This window comes from Procambarus clarkii, chromosome 67, assembly GCF_040958095.1.
Source record: "Procambarus clarkii isolate CNS0578487 chromosome 67, FALCON_Pclarkii_2.0, whole genome shotgun sequence".
Taxonomy (NCBI): Eukaryota; Metazoa; Arthropoda; class Malacostraca; order Decapoda; family Cambaridae; genus Procambarus; species Procambarus clarkii.
The window spans coordinates 24,691,078-24,714,376 of record NC_091216.1 but is presented as its reverse complement, the minus strand read 5'-3'; the positions used below and the strand labels follow the sequence as shown (position 1 = coordinate 24,714,376).

The window sequence follows — 23,299 nt, the reverse complement described above, 5'->3', positions numbered from 1 at the left end:
AAAGCAATGTGTAGTTGTATCCCTTGCCATGCCAACCAACAGTTGTATTACAAGCCCACATTGTTTCTTCAACCCAAATAGAACTCCTCCATCGCCAATGCCAGCAAAAGTGTCCCGATGCTCCTGACTCCCTCTCCGGTCTCCAACCTTGGTTCCAGGAGGCAATCAACGTGTTCGATCGCTTCACTCAGTGGTATAGAATCTAGGCGATCCTCTACAGCTTCTATTGGCAATCCCTTTGGGTCAACTTATAAGTCACACCGTCGCCCCTCAGCCCTCATATCCAATGCCTCAAGTGGTAACCTCCTGCAGCAGCTGTCGGCCGGCGTGGTGAGTACAGTGAGTATACCACCATACACACCTTCGTCAGCAGTGTTTTAGGTTGTTAGATGCCAGTTACTCGGTGATAGCACACAGCTAGCAGGAGTAGCTAGGTGAGAGCACATTGTCTTACGTCCCAGGCTGTTTTTGTTGATAACCTTTTGTTTATAGCCTCAATGCCTAACACTCTCCTGGCAGCTGCCTGTTAGGAAGTGGCCACAGTGCAAGTCTTCAAGAGGCTCTAACTACACACATCTTGCATTCTTGAAAGCTCCCACCCACTTTCTTATATTCACTCAATTCTTCCAAGATGCAAGTTATCTTTCTTTGCCATATGATCTCTTAATTCGCCCCTCTTGCTAAATGATTCTCAAACATTCTATGAACAAATCCATACCAGCTCAGAATATTTTACTCTACCAACTTGACACATCAGTCCCTCACCCCTTTCACTCGTCTTAGATCTCTTATTGTTTCTAATTACTGTACTGAACACACATCGCATACTAAAATAATGGCTTTTTTTAAATACTGTAAACTTTTTTTTTCACTGCTTGCAATCTTGAGCACTTGGCATCTTTCCCTGCTAAATTTTCACTTCCTTAAGTCTAGGCTGGGAGTAGTATACTAATCAGTTTACAGTTTTACAGATAGTAGTATACTATCAGTTTACATTCCTTCCTTTCATTATTCTATTTACCCTTTCTTCCATTTTCTCTTATTTCACTTTCCATAATCCCGTTTTTTGACACTGCCCCCCCCCCCCCCCCCAAGTATTTAAAACATTCTATTTCACCTCCAAATATCTTTCCCCAATTTTAATCCTACAGTACAAATTGCTTTGGACTTTGAGGAAATGCTCACCCGAATTAAGTATTCTGCTACAATTAATTTTTCAAGCATTCTTAAGTACATGAAACCTAGCAGATATATGAAAAACAATTTCAAGTACAAAAAAAGGCAGCAGAGAAGTCCTAAGTACAGACCTGTTTCGTTGACAAGTGTAATAGTCAAATTACTAAAACAAATAATGAAAGCCAAATGGGTAGAACATCTGGAAACAAATAACATAATAATACAGTATGGCTTTTGAATCAGAAGATCCTGTGTAACAAATTGACTTACCTTTATGATAGAGCCACAAAGATCTAACAGGAAAGAGATAGGTTGACTACATTTATCTGGCCATGAAGAAGGCTTTTGACAGAATACTGAACAAAATGGAGGATCCAGACCCCTTCTTTAAAAGGTCAAATGTAACACACATACATGGGGAAACTGCTTCAAGCTGAACTAGCCACAATGAAGGACAAAAAAGGAGATGCTATTTCACCCATAGGATTATAAATCCATCAAACTGCCCACTGACCATGTCTGTAATTATCAAGACAATGTGATATATGAACTTTTACTGCAGCTAAAGATCCAGTTGGAAAAATATTCTCAGGAAAAAAGGGGGTACCCTTGCCTAATCCCTGGCTTTCTGTTCCCTGCTGAGGCCACTAAATAGATGGTGGTCCCCCCTCAGATAAATAGAGAGCTAGCTCTTACTTCCCTCTAGTCACCAATAGGGAAGCGCTCATAGGTAAGCACAATTATTCTCGATCAATCCAGTCATTCGCTTTTTCCAAGCCCATACAGGAATCGTACAACTTTCTCTCCGTTGTTAGAAACTTATCAACAATGGCCAGTTAATGGTCACCTTTTGGAAAGACTATTAATGTGAACGTTAATAACAAATGTAGGTATGGTTTTTAACATTCTCCTTCTCCACATGTATGTAAACATCTGCACCTTTGTTTGCAAAAACAATGCCTTCCACTCAACTATTATCATTTGTATGGCTTAAAATAATTTCTCTATCTAAAATCTTCCAGAAGATGAGATGCATAACATCAATTCTTATCAAATAATAACAAAAATTATATAACTACCGGTAGATCTTTTAGTTCCAAATTGAAACTAAAGTATCAGCTCTCTCTATTTTCCATAAAAGTACAATACAGTATAACTCATTGACCAGTTTGTAGTGGATCATAAGTTGTAAAACTGCTGATGCTCAGATACGATATACAAAACCTTGGAGTTGCTTCAACTCTGTAACTTTAGGAGTGTTGACCAAACCACACACTAGAAAGTGAAGGGACGACGACGTTTCTAACGTTAGGAGTGTTATCGAATGTCTCGTATTAGGCTTTCTATTGGCCAAATTACCTTAACTGATTTAAGCAATACTGTACTTGGGTGTTGCTTTTAACTAGTTCTTAACCTAACTAGAACACAAACTATTTAATGACTTTTACATAGAAGTCAACTTTGTGAAATGTTTGGGTATAACTTTGCTACAAACAGTAACTGAACATGTTCAAATTATACACTGGGTTGATTGTTATACTGTACTAGGTAGAGTATTGATGCATAGTGTAGTTATACTGGAAAGATTAGGCAAATATAGTGTGTGTACTGGGTAGGGTTGGTATAATGTGTGACCCGGGTTAATAATAGTGTGGTTATAAAGGATAGGTTAATAGTACACATTGTGGTTATACTGGGTAAATTAATAGTATACAGTGTATTTATACTAGGTAGATTAATTATAGAATGGTTATATAGGGTAGATTAATTATATACATTGTAATAATACTGGATAGATTAGTAGGACATAGTATGGGTAATGTTTGTTTATTTACCCATGGAATTCTATATACAAATAGATATACAGTATCTGTAGTTCTTTGCTAGCGATTTATTGAAACACTTATTGGCTGACGAAGGTCCCTTAGACACTGTGACATTAGGGGTGACACGATTCAAGGCGAACCCAACATAAATCTCATATTTCTTATACTCTAGCCCATTATTAGTTTACTAGTTATGCTGACAAGAATAGATGTACAGTATACTGTATTCACATTTTAAAAGTACTGTATATTTTTTCCTCAATGTCTTCGCTAAATAAAGTAAAAAAAAAATCTAAATATTTTGTTTAGTTTCTAATAAAGTTAATTATCAGTGTATAAATTAATAGGTGTGTTGTGCCTACTGTCTTTGTGATTAGATTATTGCGTGTGGCATTGTTTGCTTATTTGTTTGCATGCAAGTCATTTCTACTATTGCAAAGGCAAGCAAAACTGAGATATTATAATTCAGCTAAATTGTTTGCTTCCATCATACCTTAGTAATGACAGTTTAAGCAATAAGCTTTTTTTCTTTTACATCATTCCCTTTAATAAAACAAATGTGTACTGTATTCAGATTTGAAAAAATTGTATTAATACTGCATGTTTAATTTAGATAATTTTTCTAGTCCTTAAAGAATACAAATAAAAAGTATTTGTTTTCCATAATGTAGTAAATGAAACCAAGATAAAATTGACTGTAATAAATAACATGTTAATTAACTGAATAAGATGAGAAAGAAATTAACTGAGTTTGCCATGGACATTATAATGGCTACCTGTTTACTGTCAAAGTTGGGGACTTGGCTCCTATAATTTACTTAACTGCTATATAATGTGATGTCACTCTTGTACAAATCTGTAACTTCCTGATCTATTGCTAATGGTGTTATAGTACGCATGAATGCTTTCTCCAACTTTGTATCTCTTGCTGAGCTGTTTCGGTAGCTGCCTGTGGTGTAATCGGTGATATTTTATAAAAGTGTAATTCTCAATACTGGACTCTATAATTAATAAGAAAAGTACTGCTTTAGATCTAAGGTAGCTGGTGTAGTACTAATTCTTTTGATAACATCAACTAAACCCACTATAGCGTGTTGCTATGCTCTTAACTTTGTTTTATGCAGGAAAAATGTTTGTCACTTGACACATACAAATAATTAAATTTGCATTGACAAGTCATTACATCACAAGAGACAAGCCAAAATAAAATATATAATTTATAAATAAAACAAAAATAAACATTTAATCAAATTAAAAATCTTACCAAATAAAATACCCCTTCAGTTTTGTAACTTCTGATTAGCATTACATCACAATGTAGTCAGTAATTTCCAAATGTCTAAGCAAATAAATATCCAGTACATGTATTTTTTCACCTGCAGTACCAGCTCTTCTCCAGCAAGTCGTAAGCTCGTGTACAGCATCCACAGGGTAAGGAGAGAGAGGCATGCCGGTGTGTATTACTCGACAAAAAGCGTCACATCATTGTTTGATGTTCTTTATGCTCATTGGGTAGTTAAACATGTTGAAACTATGCCATCACCTGACCAAGTGAGATTCTTCGTTCTCATTGGCCAACAAGAATGCATTGCATCACAAATTAACCATTAGGATGGACACATCTTTGCTTAGATGTGATTATTTGACAAGTCTATATAAATGGCTGCTGTGATTGGTTGCATGTTAACAACGCTCAATTTGACCATTAGGCTTGGCACATACTGGTCCTAGTGGCTGAAAATGGGTGATAAGGGTTTAATTTTTAAATACAGTAATCACAAGTGTTTGATCTAGCGGGATAGCTTTTATTGTGGCACAGATTGACCATTCTCTCATTCCCATCTGTATCTTAGGTGGTGTGGTGTAAGTCTCTTCTTCTAGCCCTTCTATTTCAGCTAAATAAGTCATAGGAAATAATTTCCCTATCGTCTACCCTTATCATTCATATTATATATATATATATATATATATATATATAATATATATATATATATATATACACAGTATAATTTATTATAGATGTACAAGATACAGAATATTAATATTTATAACAGATGTAGGTACAGTACTATAAACATTTTAACCTCTCATGTCTAGATTATTTTCATACTATTCAAATGATTCTTGCATATCGTTATTATATCTGCTAGAAAAACTGCCAGTTTTTGGCATTAGGGAACAGTCTTTCAATACTCTTGAGTAAAGATGGATATATACATATATATATACATGAAAGGGTGAACCCCTCTTCTCTGCGTGTGTGTGTGTGTGTGTGTGTGTGTGTGTGTGTATACTGTATATATATAGTTTACTTCAGACCTGAGTTATGTTAAGAACTAAAGTATACTTGCTGGTTGATTTGTAAGCTAATGTCACGGCCTTAATAACTCTTCCGTGGTTGACAGGCATAATTTAGCCCAACACTAAATCATGTTGTATCTTCTCTGGGGCCTCTACCTCCTTTGCTTCATTCCTCTCATCTCATCATTTTCTAATATACCTTGTCAACTATAATAATTAGTTTGCTAGAAAACTTTATGCAGCTTGTGTATCTTACTAATATACTTATTGCATCTCAAATTCAGAGTAAATACAGTAAACTCATTTTTTTTATTGATGGGTCCGTATATTACGGAAATTTTCTCGGCAGAATGTACATTGTTCAGAGCAGTTGTAGCAGCATGTGCTCATTATGGAACAGTTCTAGCAACATGTACACAGTACAGAGCAGGTGTAGCAGCATTTACACAGTTCAGAGCAGATGTAGCAGCATGTACACAGTACAGAGCAGGTGTAGCAGCATGTACACAGCATAGGGCAGTTGTAGCAGCATGTGCTCATTATGGAACAGTTCTAGCAACATGTACACAACATAGAGCAGGTGCAGCAGCATGTACACAGTACAGAGCAGGTGTAGCAGCATGTACACAGCTTAGGGCAGTTGTAGTTGCATTTACGTGGCATAGGGCAGTTGTAGCTGCATTTACATGGCATAGGGCAGTTGTAGCTGCATGTACATGGCATAGGGCAGTTGTAGCTGCATGTACACAGCACAGGGCAGTTGTAGCTGCATGTACACAGCATAAGGCAGTTGTAGCTGCATGCACACAGTATAGGGCAGTTGTAGCTGCATGTACACAGCATAAGGCAGTTGTAGCTGCATATCCACAGCATAGGGCAGTTGTAGCTGCATGTACACAGTATAGGGCAGTTGTAGCTGCATGCACACAGCATAGGGCAGTTGTAGCTGCATGTACACAGCATAGGGCAGTTGTAGCTGCATGTACACAGTATAAGGCAGTTGTAGCTGCATATCCACAGCATAGGGCAGTTGTAGCTGCATGTACACAGCATAAGGCAGTTGTAGCTGCATGTACAGAGCATAGGGCAGTTGTAGCTGCATGTACATGGCATAGGGCAGTTGTAGCTGCATGTACATGGCATAGGGCAGTTGTAGCTGCATGTACATGGCATAGGGCAGTTGTAGCTGCATGTACATGGCATAGGGCAGTTGTAGCTGCATGTACATGGCATAGGGCAGTTGTAGCTGCATGTACATGGCATAGGGCAGTTGTAGCTGCATGTTTTATACAGAAGTTATGAACACATCAACTTTCAGACACAAGATAAACTTGGGTACAGTATTGCAGTGCAGTGTTGCAAAATATGTTGTAGAATATTGTAGCCACACAAGTCTTGATAAAGGTAATTATATCCTATACAAGCAGGCTTGTGAAGTACATAGTAACTATAATAATTTGTTTATATAAAGTATTCACTAAAATTTTTGTAATGGTGTAAAGGGATGGTACATTGAAAATTATCACGAGTTTCATAGTGGATATTTTAATCCTATTGGCTGCTGTGTTGGTAATATGGAAGATAATATTGTCTGAAATTGTTCTCATGAATAATAGACAGTATTGAGCATTGATCACACATTTAAATACTGAATAACAAATTTTCTTCCCAATTACAAATTTTGAAGAAAGGACACAAATGAATGACTTATTCAGTATCTGACATTAGGAACTTTACCAGATTACACTCTATTACTATTTAATTTGTTCACTAATATTTACAACTAATAATTTTACTTACTACCATGTGTATTGAAATTTGTAAACACCTGCATTTATAGAAGGCTTTACTAATAGTCATATAGACCAACATGGAGAATTTACAATACAGCAAACCACTGTTGTGTTTCCTGCTACACTAGCATGCATCTCTTGCAAGACACTGTCATGGAGGACTTGCAACAAAGCAAAACACTGTTAGTGCCACAAGACAAACACATAGATTGCAATGCTGCTCTTTATTGACTGCCTCTGAGCTGTACACGTTTGTTGACCGAGCAATACAAGTTGTGTAAGTTAAAACAAAATTAGTTGTCATTGCAGTGAGGTTATATCAGTGGAATAGGCTTTGTTTTGTCGTGACCTTATGCCATAGTCAACAACATGTTTTGATCTTGTGATGGTGAACTATTTATATCTTTATCTTATTGCATAAATAATTAGGATACTCATCATCTCACACAATAGTTTGATTAATTATTTATGAACTTTAATTGGGAATTTACCAGATGTTCAATGATTTTAATATTTTTGTTCGTGTTCAGTTTGTTTGATATTTCATACTTACCTTTATGGTATTAGATTTGAAATACCGGTAGTTAATTAAATTGTGCTTTGGCTGTTCTTTTCATTTATGAATGATCTATGCATTAAGTATGACAGGATATGTTTGACCTTATAAGGAGTGTCTGTTCAATCCCTAGATGGTAAAATTATTTTATTTCATGAACTGGGGATATAAAGGCATATAGCTGGTCGACTTCAACTGCAATGCAGAGATACGCTATTAATGAAGCCAGTATATCGAGCTCTGTCTAACTTGAGCCTTACCTTTGAATACTAATATAAAGTGGTTAATCATAAGCCAGAATTTTTGGAATCTACGTTTCTCGGTATCTTCTGTTTCTCTTGCTAGGATGATTATTATTTTGAACTAAATGGGAACAAACACTTACCTTGATGCTCTTCCATAGCCTCTCAACACTAGAATTATGACTTAAGAGTTTGTGTAGCAATGTCTTCCTCGTGCACTAATCTCCTAATTAATAGGAAGTACAGTTGTTTACTATAAGGTACAATGGGTTAATTTGGTGGTTATAGGTATTTCTAGAAAAGCCACTAACACACATAGCATTTCTAGGCATGTAAACAACAGAATATTTGTAATCAACTGTGTCTTATATACTTTTTAATGTATAAATAACAAGGCATTTTAATTTTCATTAAATTCATATACAGTATAACTTTCATCTGGTTAATATCCATCAAAAATGATTTTGTGGTAGTTATAGTACATAATATGAATCAAAGTACAGTATACATGTCACAGTACATACAAAAATATTTATATTTCACCTACTGTATTTCCAACTTGCTGTCAGCATAGACCTTCTTTTTCACTAATTTATAATCTTCAAAGATGCAAGTGAAGCATTTTATGATATATAATTCTTTGCTTGTAAATATTACATTTTGTACATTGTTTACAAGTTGTTCTTTTTTTAAGAAAGCTTGTGAATTTGTATACTTAAATTGTTTATTTTATTTAATGTTTATTTCTGTGATACCAGACTATTCTTTTCAAAGTATGCTTGATGTACAGGTATATAGTGAATGCGATGCCGAAATACATTGCCAAGAACAAAGACTCGTTCTTTGTGACTGGGAATTGCTCTGCGGTCTTTTCTCAGATGGTACACTTAAGAGAGTTTAAAGTACATTACCCCTGTAGTTATTATATTTTTCTATTGGGGCACTTTTTTGCCCCATGCTAAAACTGCACCTTTTCTGTACTGTTACCTGTAGCAATGTGGGGATTCTAGACTTTTATTTAATACTATTCTGTTAGTAATGATTACTTAACAGGAGTTTCGAGTTGCTGGTGTTCGTAGATTTTGGTTACCAGCCTGCTACCAAAATGTTAGTATTTTAGGTGGTAAAGCATCAAAATTGCTGTCATATATATCTACTAATATTAATACTATACAGTATCATTAACATCAGTAAGCATTATGACTACTGTTACAATGTACACAGTGTACACATACTGCCTATGTACACAGCATAGCATGTGTACTTGTACATAAGAAAACAATCTTCACAGTTCAGTGAAACAATTCTGTTCTTGCAAGTCCCATTTCTTATATTACCATGTTATTGCAGTTTGTCTCACTGGGTTGTGTGCTATAATATCGTTCATTACTTCAATGGAATCAAATATTTATACAATAATGCAGAACTGTTGATAATAATGAACTGACAATATGTGGTATGGTAGTTTAGTACTACTAGTAACACCAAGACTAGTTTTAAATGCAATAATACAATTTGTGCTAGAATTACTAGTAGACTTAGTAGTACAGTACTGTATTGGTAGTTTAATAGCACCTCAGTATTACAGTGCAACTTTGATTTGGTGAACATACAGGATCAATCCAGATTCTTGCAACTGAAGATGCTGTCAGGATTTTTTTTGTTTGTGTGTGTATGTGTGTGTAACTTGAAAAACACATTGCTGTGTTTCTTCTAATGCCCCTTAAATCTCATTTGTTAAAAGGTAAGATTCCAAAATGGGCATAAATGGACTAAGCTCATCAACTGTTCACTAGTCTCTGAATTCTCGCTCTGCATTGTAAGCAAACCTGCACATTTACCATTTTGCTGAACACTTGCTTGGTGAAGGGGCAAGTAAATCCAGCCTGTAATTTGTAATCACCTAAGTGTAGTTACAGGGTGAGAGCTACACTCGTGGTGTCCCATCTTCTCAGTACTCTTTGTTGTACAACGTTTTGAAACTACTGACGGTTTTGGTCACCACCACCACCTCACTTAGTTTGTTCCAACTGTTTATCACTCTGTTTGCAAAAGAAAATGTTATAATATTTTTTTGGCACCTCTGTTTTCTTAGCTTGAATTTGTGTCCTCTTGTTTGTGAAGTTGCTAGTTTCAGGAATTCCTCTTTGTCAGTTTGGTCTATTCCTGTTAGTATTTTATAAGTGGTGATCAGATCATCTCTCTCTCTCTCTTCTATCTTCTAGTTTTGGCATGTTTAACACCTTTAGTCTCTCCTTGTAACTCTTGTTTTTCAGTCCCGGAAGCCATTTTGTAGTATGCTACTGCACCTATTTCAATTTGTGTGCTTCTCGAGATGTTGGCACCATACAACTGCTGTATATTCCAATTTTGGTCTCGCAAAAGACATGAACAGTTTCTTTAGTATTTCACCATCCATATGATTAAAAGCAAGTCTGAAGTTGGAAATCAATGCATGTGCTCCTTTCACAATGTTCTTTGTGTTCCTCTGGCGACAGCTTACTATTCAAAACCACCCCTATGTCTTTTTTTTTATATAGAGTTCTGTAATTCTTTTCCACATAACTTGTAAGTTGTGCATGGTCTATTTTCTCAGAGTCCACATTCCATAACACGGCATTTATTCAAACTGAATTCCATTTGCCACTTTACGCTCCAAGCACTTATTTTATCTCGGTCGATTTGAAGGGCATTATAATTGTCTGCGCCTCCTGTCTTTCCCAGTATCTTGGCATCATCTGCAAACACGTTCAAATAATTCTGTATTTCTTCTGGTAGATCGTTTATGTAGATGATGAACATTACCGGTGCAAGAACAGAACCCTGTGGTACTCCGCTAGTAACACTACTCCAGTCAGATACATTGTCTCTGATTACTGCCTTCATCTGTCTGTCAGAAAATTTTACAGCCATGTCAGAAAGTCTCCCTGTCACTCCTCCAGCATGTTCCAGTTTCCAAAACAGCCTCTTGTGTGGGACTATGTCAAAAGCCTTTTTTAGGTCCAGATAGACAGTCAACCCATCCACCTCTTTCCTGTATTATCTCTGTGACTCTATCATAAAAACTAAGTAGATTTGTTACACAGGATCTTCCTGTTCGAAAACCTTACTGTCTGTTCATTATTATGCCTGTCATTACTCTCTAGGTGTTCAACCCATTTGGCTTTAACTATTGTTTCTTGTGTTTTGACTACCATGCTTGTTAATGATATGGGTCTATAATTTAGAGGTTCCTCTTGACTACAATTTTTATAGATTGGTACTATGTTTGCCTTTCTCCATACATATATTTGCTCTGATTCCGGTGTGCAAGGATGTCTTGAATATTAATTTGAGTGGAATGTTCAGCGCGGTTGCATATTCTGATAACACCCAAGGTGAAATTCCATCAGGTCCAACTACTGTATTTCATCCTAGCCCCTCGTGTAATTTTTCCACTTCGTCTTGAGATACCTCTATGTATACTATGGTGTGCTCTTGAATTGGTATTGGGTCCGGTTCTATGAAATCCTCATTTTGTACCAATACACTTTAGAATTGTTCATTTAGCATTTCACACATTTCTTTTTTATTCTCAGTAGTCCTGTTTCCAGTTCTCAATATCTGGATCTAATCCTTTACATGCAGCTTGCTTTTAATGAATTTATAGAAAAGGCCTGGATCTGTTTTACATGTCTGCTATACCTTTCTCAAAATTCCTTTCTGTTTCTCTCCTCACTGTTGTGTAATTGTTTCTTGCTTGTAGTGCTGGTATGCTTGTGGGTTAGGCCTCTTCCTATATTGAGCCCATTTTCTTTTATGTTCCTCTCTGGCCCACTCACAATTTCTGTTGATCCAATCCTGTTTTCTGGCCCTGCATCTCTTGTTTTGGTATGATTGTTTGTGTGCCTTCATCGTATATTTAGCAAAAATTTGGCATACGTCTTGTTTACTTCTTTGTCCTAGCAACAAGTCTGACCAATTAAACTCATTACAAAAGTTTCTAAGTTTCCCATAGTGTCCTCCAAGTGTCCTTTGAAAAGTTTATTAATTGTTTCAATGTCCCCATTCTCTTCTAGATTATACTGTATCATAAAGCATACTTAATTTCCAACAGGACATAATCACTCTTTCCCAAAGAAGGAAGGTACTGGATATCACACATCTCTTCTTCTTTCTTGGTGAATATTAGATCCGGTATTGACAGAACATCTTCCCTAATTCTTATGGCCTGCTTGACGTGTTAATACACGAATGGCTCCAAAATAAGGCTTACAATTCTGCCTATCCAAATGTCCTCCGTTCTTTCTTCGTAGGCCCCCCAGTCAATTCCTTTCAAGTTGAAGTCCCCCCAGTACCAACAGTCGTGATTTATCATTATCTGCTTTTACTATAATCTCTATCATGTCCATTATGAGGCCCTCTTGTTTGTCATCTAGTTCCTCCGTTGTCCATGTGTTGCTTGTGTGCATCTCCATGTGTGCGTTGCAACTGGAGACATGCAGAAGTGAGGTTAGACTGGATAAGCATTACTATTACTACAGTACTGCATTATTATTATTACAGTACTGCATTACTAATCCAGTAATAGGAATAACAGTTTAGTACAGGTACTATTACTAATAGTATTAATGATTAATAATTGTGACAACCCAGTAATACAGAAATACTATAATACTAGTAGCACAAGTAATGGTACAGATAGTAATAGCACTCAAATTAATAATATAAATACAGCACTGTAAAAGTATAGATACAAATCTAAATGCCAAAATGAACATTACTGCTATACAAGCTGCAAATAGCATTACTAGTAGTACTAACACTGGCATGGTAATGTGGCTGAAAATTAGATAAGCAATCCACAAATCTGAAAATAAAAATTGACGACCATTATCAAGTCATGGATAGAGAGTAGAGAAAGTCAGTTTAATGCGCAAGGTAAGAGAGTGAAATCAAGAAAAGTGAAATTCCTTATTTCTAAGCTTTTTTTTTATACTGTATTTCTATCTTTTTCTCTTACTACTTCCTTATTTTCATACATTCCCACACTTTAAACATATTCCTATACAGTATTTTACCCTATCCTATACTTCAACCATCTTGCCTATCATTTCAAGCTCTTATTCATCTTGCCTTATAAATTGACTTTCTCTGCCAGGACAAACCAAAATGCTAATTCGTTTATTTCTAGTTTTGTGGGTTGGTGTCTAGTACTAATAACACTTATGGGATAAGTATTTGTGAGACCTGTATTTTTAGTAGTACTATTCTTAGAGTATTGCTAGTGTCATAAGCTCTACCAATACTGCTAGAACTACTATAGGTTGTGCTAGTATTGCTGATGATACTGGTGCTAGCAGTAGTATGCTTGTATTTAGTACTAGCATAGAAGATCACAAAAATGCAAGTTGCAGCAGTAATAAATTGACTTTAATAGGTATGCCTTTTAATGCTACAACTATTTTTCTGCTGGTACCACCTCTTCTCTCACTGCTATTTATTACTCTTGTTAATAACATTGCTAGTATTATCAATATTACCAGTACTGTATGATTACCACTTCAACCACAATCCAGCATCTACCTTTTCAAACCTGTACCTTTAATGTATTAATCCTTCACTTGTATTCTTTATCTGTACTGTATTAATCCTTCTGCTTTTACTGTATTAATCCATCAGTTTTCCTATTTTCATTATAGTCTACTTACAATTGTGTATCATTTCTACTGGCAGTACTATTCCTGCTCTTATGACTGCCACTATGATTACTATTTCTGTAGTTACCACTAATGTTTACCATTACTTCAAATACAAATATTACCTGTATTTTATAATGAAAGTTGTAGTTTAATACCATTGTTAGACCATGTTGCTGTTATCTTACTGTGAGTCTTTAAGATCAATATTTCTTTTTCTTTTTTATTTCTTACAGTAATAACCTTAGAGTCTGAAACACGTAGTTATAGTGGAACTTTATAAATTCTCGATGTTGTATTACCTCAGAGCGGTGTAATTCTGAAAATTGTCTCTATCCTGTTTAATTTGAATTTGTTTTAACATTTCCTGAATCTATACTGTATTATTATTTTATAGGTACAGTATATACTATACTGTAAGTGTCTGATACATATCACTCAAATTTGTTTTATAGATTTGTTATTTTTTCTTAAATATTAATATTACAGTACTACTACTACTGAAACTTGCATAGTCTTTCCAGCTTGGCACCTACTTTTGATAATTACTACTGAAGCTATTGTTTTGTAATAAAATGTCTGACCATTTTTATTTAGAGATTTATATATTACAGTATATGCCTTCCATATATGAAAGAATTCACATTCTCATCCATTACACACATCATACCTTGTGTTTATTCCATACACTATGACCAATTTAACTACATGTTGAACTGTAGGAGGCAATGCTCTCGTTCCTATTAACTATTGCCTCTGATACAGACCAATGTGTAATATACTAAATAATAATAATGCTAATATGTAAGGAGCAGTGTGCCACTGTTGATTTTGAAATGCAATAGACAGTTCATAAATGATTTAAAAGGTTTGAGCAATCAGATTCCCCCTCCCACCTCCACCCAACTAGGGATGTGATAATGTCTCGCTGACCAAGCCATATTTCTTGGCCTGTATGTAATCAGACTTTCCGGGTGACTGCAAACTGGGCCAATACGTATGCTCATTCCTCTTTAATTATAAGAAGCATCACCCACACCTTAGAGAATTCACATTCAAAACTTAACTAAATTAATAATATATATTTGTTTGTTACATTGTCTTCACTAAATCTATATCCACTTGTATAATATATAGTAATTTCAGCTTGTGTACCATATATCCAACATCTGTGTCCACATTTGAAGCCATGCTCACTAGAAATCTGAATCTACAGGCAGTCTGTGATCAGAAGATGTAAACACAAAATCAGTAATCTTTATTCAGCAACATGCAGTTAATGATTATTATTGAATTGCAGACTAAAGTTGAAGTCTCATATTGCATTATGTAAGGACTTTGCAGATGGAGAATTTGTTTTGTCTTTTGTCTATTGTCCAAACATGGCTTTTTTATACAGAAATGGTGTTTGTCGCATTACTGTGTACTACTATTGTCGTTGTTGGAGTGATTGCCAAAAGAAAGTGTGTTTTTTGTATCGATTCTACATTTAACTATCTTCACTGTTTGAGGAAGTAAGATTTTACTCTAATTTTGACAAGTTACAATACACAACAGGCTGTAAATGCAGTTAAGAAGCACATATTTTTAAAAAGATCCTATTACAAATAAGTTAAGACTATATTTTGATGAATGGAAATTATTCTGTACAGTATACATATTTAATAAAATTTGTTTTGTCTTGTAAGATTTATTAGCATGTAAGAAAAACAAATTATTATTAATTTAATGAAGCAAAATGCTCCTGAATGTGTGACATTAAAAAAAATTGGATTTATAATAAATTAAGGCCATACATATTCACCATTCAATTATTTTGATGCCTCTTTTGTTTAGATTTTATAATATTATTGAAAGAAAAGGGTGCCCTAGAAGTTATCTAATTAAAAGAGTAAATGAAAGATAATAGAAGGTAATGGACATGTAGGTACATATTGTCTAGTGTACGACAACAGTATAACTTAACAATATGAAATTGAGAAATATATATTCTAATGCAATATAGCTTTTTAGATATGAAAATAAAGAAATCAAATAAAAATAGGACTGTGATTTGGATTATTTATGTATAAACATTTTGTTTTGACATTGCAACTACCGTGACTGTATGAATCACTTGATGGAACACTGTATGTAGTTGTAGTGTCCTTATAGACAAAGAGCTTTGTCAACATTTTGAACCCATCATCCATGCAACTATTATGCCACATTGCAGAAGTATATGCCAAATTTATGGAGCTGTAGAGAGTCATTTACACAGCCACAGATGTCATTCTTGTAGTTCTCTTGGATATTGCAAAGGTATGCATCATATCTACTACTAGAATAATGTATAAAATCAACACTGTCCATAGTTAAATATACAGTACTTTAGTCATGGCTAACTGACACACTGATGTGCAAATGTTCAACCCTCAAATGGAGCATGTTCCTGAGGTTAAGACCTTAATACAAAATTCATTAAAGACTAGGTCAAGAGTGAATGCATATACGAACAAAGGTGTGAATCACGCTCTGTAATCCAAAAAGGTTAGCTGGCAGGTGAAACCATTATCACTAAAGTGACTAATCTTGGACTGGCTAATTACAGACTGAACCAGGTAAGTGGTGTCTGGTTGACTAATTGCTTCCAGTTGATGGCATATCAACCCATATGACTTCTGATGAACTCATTTCAGTTCCATGGTCTACTTGCAATGCATTGATTACACAAGGTATGCATGCATGGGGAAGCTGTGGAGGTAAACAACAATGGTTTTATTTATCATGGATATTTACTTACCCCACACATCAGTTCATCATAAAATAGTGGACAGGGCTCTCCAACTGTAACTGTTTGGATTATGAGTGCACAACCTGGCTGGTTCCTGCCCGGCCCCCAGGGGAGAATCCCAAAATCTGTCGGTCTAGAGTGATGACAGCCTTGCCAGGACCACAGGATAATGATTAATTCTTTAACAGTAACATTTATTTACAACAATCTCTCATGCCCTTGTAACAAAAGTTCTTACTGATGAAAGTTACTTTACTATCCTCTGCTTCCCTTATATTAGGACCATGGACTCGCATAAGGCAATATTAGAACATTGATCAAACATGCACTAACTGTTACACTTTACCAGTAAACTGGCATACCACCATACACAAAATCCTCTTGCAAAGCATTCTAGATCAACCTAGAGGAAACCTAGAATAGCATTTAAATTCTCTACAAAGAATATACATGAACCTGGTGGTAAGAGACCTAATTGGAAGGACTTACTGTGCTGACATTTAAGAATGCAGCTAAAATCTCTGCATTGCCCTTTAGCACGACCGGATACCAATTTAATTCTCTCCTGCCAGCGTATTGGAAAAAAAACTCATACTGCAACGGTTACCTTCCTCTACGTTAACTTTGGCAATTACTTGCACTACATAAATTAACAATGCTACTGCTATGAAATACTTAATTAATAAATGCAAAGTCTAAAACATAGGAAATAGTTCACATATTCTCAAATAATCATGTCTGATCCGGAAGTCACCTAACGAACATTCTCTTTGCTTTAGTCTCAATTCATATTCCTCTGCAAATAGACCACCCTGTATGACATGTATACAATATATGAATTTTTTTTTTTTATTAAAGATGTTTGGTATGCTAATAAGGTCATTGTTACATTCATGCTAGTGCTCTGAAGAACTGTGTTCACTGCCGAGAACACCAACATGCAGTGTTTGGTCAGTTATCAACACCATGGGAACTAACACTAATAATGATTTGAGTAATATAGGAAATCTCAAGAATAGGCCACGTTCTGCAGTACTCTTGTAATTTGTGGCACTACATAATATTGGTGAAATAAAAAGCAAATTATTATAGTGGAAGATAAAATATAAATATAAAATTAATAATAGAGGAAAATGACTACAATGGGGTGGATCCAGTAACGAGGTCCCACAAGAGTCTGTACTAACCTGGTTAATGTTTATAATATGAAGGAGATATGATATAATACAACGATAAGGAGAAAAGCATAGAGGAAACATTTGCAACTACTAATAGTAAGATTTTATATTTAAATTAATGAGAGGCAGTGTAGAAATGACAGTTTGGTTTAAAACACTTCTCTCACAGTATAATGAGCTGTAAGAACTGGTAATTAGACTTATGTACAAGGTTATCAGGAAGAGGAAACTGCACGTAAGTAATTATCAATGTGGAAACCACAAAATGCAATTTAAAATGCTGTACAAAAATAAGGCACCATGAGCACTCCTTTACTTCTGTAAGAATAGATCATAATATTTACATGTTTTGCATTAACGAGAGAATTGCTTTTGTGTGCTGTGCAATCATTTGCCTGCTAACATAAGCACTACACAATTTACATCTTTTTCCATGACTGATTCTGCATGAACATGTCATTGCAAATGCAGTGAAAATATTGCAATGTGGACATAAGCTGCATGGATGCCATTACTGTATTTACCTAACAGATACACAACTTCTGTAAAGATTGCCAAGGCATGAGTGTCGCTTCGACATTTTAGACAATAGATTTTGTAGAGATAGTCTCTTAAAACTAAATTTTTTGCACTAGATCACTTATTCATGTCCGTCTAAATAGCAACCATGAACAACTATCCATATCAAGTGTGTGTGTTTTTAACTCGTGATTCAATGGCTGCCTCACCTGCTCTACTCTATCCTGCTTGACATTTTACAGGTAGTGTTTTATTTATTTAATATTGCACCTAATAACCAGAGTTGCCTAACAAGCCAAATTTTGTATATTTTTTCATTTATCTTATAGAATACACCAATAGTTTTTAATTTCAATGAACAACAGTATTTGCTTAACTCATGGGTACTTATTTATTGCAAGGCAGAGGCATTGGACAAAAAGAAACGTGCCCAATTATCTCTGACCCTCCCTGAACTTGAACCCGGGATTCTTGGGCGAGTGGAAAACATAGAACACAGCACTACAGGGGTCCATATGAATTATTCCTCGGCATTACCTAACAGGTAAAGCAAGGTATAAGTCTGTAATTCATGCTGATACTCTAAATACTATTAAGATCGAACTAATTTCTAAAGATATACTGTATTTGAAATACAAAATTGCTCTGGTTAAGAATTATGCTGTAAAAGGCTGTTGATATACATTACTGTAAAGTTGGGAGCTTATGAAGACACTAACTTGCTTAGCTAAGTGAATTTGAGGGTTGAGTTCCTGAGCCCATCATGTGCCACTGTAACCTTTCCCACTATTGCCCACAGGATACACATGGCATGTATAATAAGCTAAAAACTGTTAGGCTAGTAAGCAAGAACTGTTTTTATTTAAAGTGTGGTACTGGTTATTAGGTACAAATTTTTATAATTACTGTATATCCATAAATAGAACGTCTATAAAGTAAGAGGGTAAATGCTTGGAGCTAGCCTTGCCTGACTTTCCAAGATGACACATTAGGGGGTATGAGAGTTTCATAGGACAGTCAGTGTCGCTCCCATTGCCACCCTTAAATAAATTTCACCAACTATAGCAACCTCCTGCTATTTTCAAGAAGTCTGAAATTGAGGATTAATTTCCCCATAAAATTTTAAGATTTTTCAGTGCTTTGTAATAAATTTTATAAGAGATAAGGAAAGGGGGTAGAAAGACCCAGGCTCAGCCGGGTATCCCATCTAGTGAAATTAATATATAATGTATTATTATACTAGATGAGATACCCAGCTGTGGCCGGGTCTTTCTAGACCTCTCCACTCTCCCAATCTCCCCATTCTCTCATCTTCCCTTATTCCCGCTCTCCAACTTTCTCCCCACTCCTTCAACATCTACCATTTCATTCCCTCTCCCACCCTCTCAGAAAATATATTACGAAGCACAAAAGCAGATAAAGCTATGTAAAACACATCCTCAATTTCAGACTTCATGGAAATCACAGGGGGTTATTATACTGTACAGTACAGTACTGTACATGCAAAATATTTCTTAAAGGGTGGCACTGGGGCTAACCTCGACTGGCCTATTACACTCCCATACCCATCCCATGTGTCATCTTGGAAAATTAAGCAAGGCTAGAACCAAGCATCTGGGGCCAGGATTCATCAAGCATTCATGCATCAACTTATGGAACCCGAACAGTTTAACTTATAACAATAAGTCTTGGGTTGTGAAATTTGAAAGCTCATAAACCGTTTAATGAAAGTAAACAAAACCGCCATCATTCAGAAAAGCTGTACAGGCTACGTAAGTGGTTGCATAAATGCTTGATGAAGCCCGGCCCTGGTCTCCAACTTCAGAAAAAACTAAGACATATACATGCATAATATGTGTATGTGTAATTCAGTATATAGATCCATTTTCATTTCGATAGTTAGTGCTTAGTATTTTTTTTTAATACAGTATTATAAATAAATATTTTGCCTGGCTTAATTGTCAGTCAAGGTCATTTAGAATAATCACAGATTTTGTTAAACCTAGAATGAATGTGATTAAAAATATATGTGAGAAACTTTTAGGGAGGACCCAAGTGAGAGTTAGCTATAGGAAATAGACCTTCAACAGGACATAGCTAGCAATTCTACACATATCGAGGTAATTTAGGAAAATAATGCCATTATTAGCATTAGTTTTGGGGCGAGTTAATGTGTTGCCATTTTCAGAAATATATCTAGTAAGGGAATGTACATAAATAGGGACATTTTTGGTATTTTCTTGATATGATTCTAATGTGTTCAGCACATGAGTGCACAACATTTCTGGCTGAAAGTCACGATGTATGGTCAGCTATCCTATGCCAGTCACAGGCATACTGGCTGCTAAATGTTGTCTCACTAGAAATCTCGTTCTGTCTCTTCATTGCTTCAACTTAGATCTGCTGACCCTTGCAGCTCCAATGAACTGAATAAGTACCTTTAAACTAGAGCCAAGACATTCTAAACCATTAAACTTTCTGCAAGATGACTAGACTCTAAGGCCCCAAGACATTGTGCATCTTGCTGTGCGACTGGAGCATAGGAGGGCTATTGTAACTTGTCTGAGGTCACTGCTGCTCCCCAGAGTTGTCAAAGAACTAGACATTCATTTAGACTCTTGGATTATAGGGCTTGCATAGAGTACGTACTTTCATGTCCTGTAGTTTATGGTTTCCTACAATGGAGGTAAACCTGTAAGGGTCAGTTGAGGTGGAAATCTGCTGGGGCCAGGTAGGGTGCACACCTTCATAGATCAATTGAGGAGCACACGTGCAAAGATTCAGTGTGTGGTATATATGTAAAGCTCCATTAGGGGTTATATCTACAAGCAGGCGATGAGTCACAATAACGTGGCTGAAGTATGTTGACCAGACCACACACTAGAAGTTGAAGGGACGACGACGTTTGGGTCCGTCCTGGACCATTCTCAAGTCGACGACCGAAACGTCATCGTCCCTTCAACTTCTAGTGTGTGGTCTGGTCAATATATCTACAAGGGTTTATTAAAGGTATACTTTCAAGTCTATTGCGGGTTGTATCACATACCTACAAGGGTTTCTGGGATCCATTTAAAGCATTTTCTCTCACCTCCATGATCACACTTAGGGCCTCTGTATCCCTCCTCTATGTGGCGAGGTAAGCAATAATGAGCTCAATACTGTACGTTTTAACATACACAGACCATTCATTTACAATAGTGTGGCATGCGTCCATTTGTCTCACCCTCGTTCATACCAACCTTCCCCGTCCCCCATAAAAAAAAAAAGTGTCATGATCTGCCTCCAATTTTCAACATCTTGATTTATGTGAGCATTTTAAGGTTTTGAGACTGCAGAATGTGAGGGTGATCGTGTGTTTTTAGCGTCAATGATTTACATGACCGGTAAAGTGAGTTTGTTCCATGTCCAGTATTATAATGGTTTGTTTCAGATAATGGGTTTTGTAAGAATTGTACTCAATCATAATAGAATCCAATACTGTACTTCAAAAAATAATTCAGCTGATTAGAAACTACAAAACAGATGTTAGAAATTCTGAACTGTAGTAGTTTAAATATAAATATAATTTAGTAAAAATTTGATAAATGTTTCATATTGTTTTGAAATAAAGTGTACATTGCAGGTGTACTGTTTGCTTATTAGTGTACTTGAGTCATCATAATGAATCTCGGGTTCTGTTTGTAAAAAAAAAAAAAGTAAGGTTACTTTTTTGTTTTGTTGCTATATTACATGTCCAAATCATTCTTATTATACATATGTTAAAATTTTTGCTCATATTGTGGGATCAACATAAAATTTCCTTCAATTACAGTACAGTATTTACATGTGCATTATTAACATATTTCTAAGGGTTAAAGGTATTTATAATTTAGCTTTTATATCAATGTCAGGTCACCTGCCACAATATCAAGTCATCTATTACTATTCTACATTTGCATGTTACTAAAGTAATAATATTAAAGTGACTAATAACTACTAGTTATTAACTACAAACTACAGTAAAATTTTTTTTACTGTACAGGTACGTTTTAATATTAATACAGTACTGTATACGTATTACACAAATATTATACATAATATTTTTATTGAAAGTGTTGCCATAATAATACTGTTGCAGCTGTACTGAATACCATATGTGAATAAGCATTGAGCAGTATGAATTGTGAATCTTGTTGTGATAAAATTAATATTCGGTGCAATTGAAATATTAGCCCAAAAGCCTACAATGAAACCACTTTAGAATTGATAGAATAGTTAAGACATGCAAGGTTGTGTGATATTTGCTACAGATAGTACTGTTACAAATGACCTGACATTAGCCTAGAGCTGAGGGCCAACTCTCTCTCCCCCCTCAAACCTGTTGTACATACTGTACTGTATATGCTTTAATATGCCTTTACTGTCTGCAGTGTATCTCTTGATAAATGTATCAAAATGTTGCAAGACTACTTAGAATCATGTTTCCTTTTACACGTAATTATTTCCCCACCCCAACACACACACACACACATCACATGACAATACAAACGACACATACGCACACCACTCGCCCACAACACAAAACACATCTATGTAGTAATTACCTAACTTCACTCATTCCAAATTACCTCACTCCACACTTACCTGGTGTGTGTTTTGTGTTGTGTCTTGGGTTGTATGCATTGTGGTTTGGGTTGTGTTTTGTGTTTGTGTTTTATGTTTACAACGTTAGGCTTTATCAATAGATACACATACCGAGACATTAGATCTTATCTGCAGTTTTAATTAGAGCCCAATATTGCTAATCTTTGGCACTGTGGTTTCTTGTGCCTGACCCAATTCTAAGACTGAAAAAAAGACAACATATGTAGGCTGTTTTAATATACATATATATAATTATATAATTAGGTCTCTAAATAGAAGCCAGAAATTACATATTGTAGCTATAATCAACTTTCTATATGTATATATATCAGGAATATTTAACACTCCATAAACCCATATCTTTATCTATAATGTAGTGTCTATGTGATAGATATTAAATATATCATTGTTGATGTAATGTTATTTTCCTTATATGCATAAAACATATACAGGTACAGTACTGTATAAATAAAAATATACTGTATTAACACAGTGTATACAAAACACCAAAGTAATTATTATGAACGTCTGCTTATATTTCCTCAAATTGAATTAAGAATTTAACTAATTGTAAAATATATTCTATCTGCTCTTAACAGCTTAACAAATGAGCACAGTCATGTCACAACCCCAC

General features: G+C 35.4%; 1 protein-coding gene across 1 annotated transcript in view; it reads left to right on the top strand.

The window, feature by feature from the left end:
• Nucleotides 1-15,375, top strand: part of bma (SCY1-like protein bma) — a gene marked incomplete at its 5' end in the record, with an annotated part of 234,606 nt that extends 219,231 nt beyond the window's left edge. Inside the window, 2 exon segments of the mRNA XM_069310483.1 lie at nt 82-330; nt 4,385-15,375. Of these exon segments, the coding sequence (XP_069166584.1) occupies nt 82-330; nt 4,385-4,411 (276 nt within the window).
• Between the last annotated feature and the right edge of the window lie 7,924 nt (nt 15,376-23,299).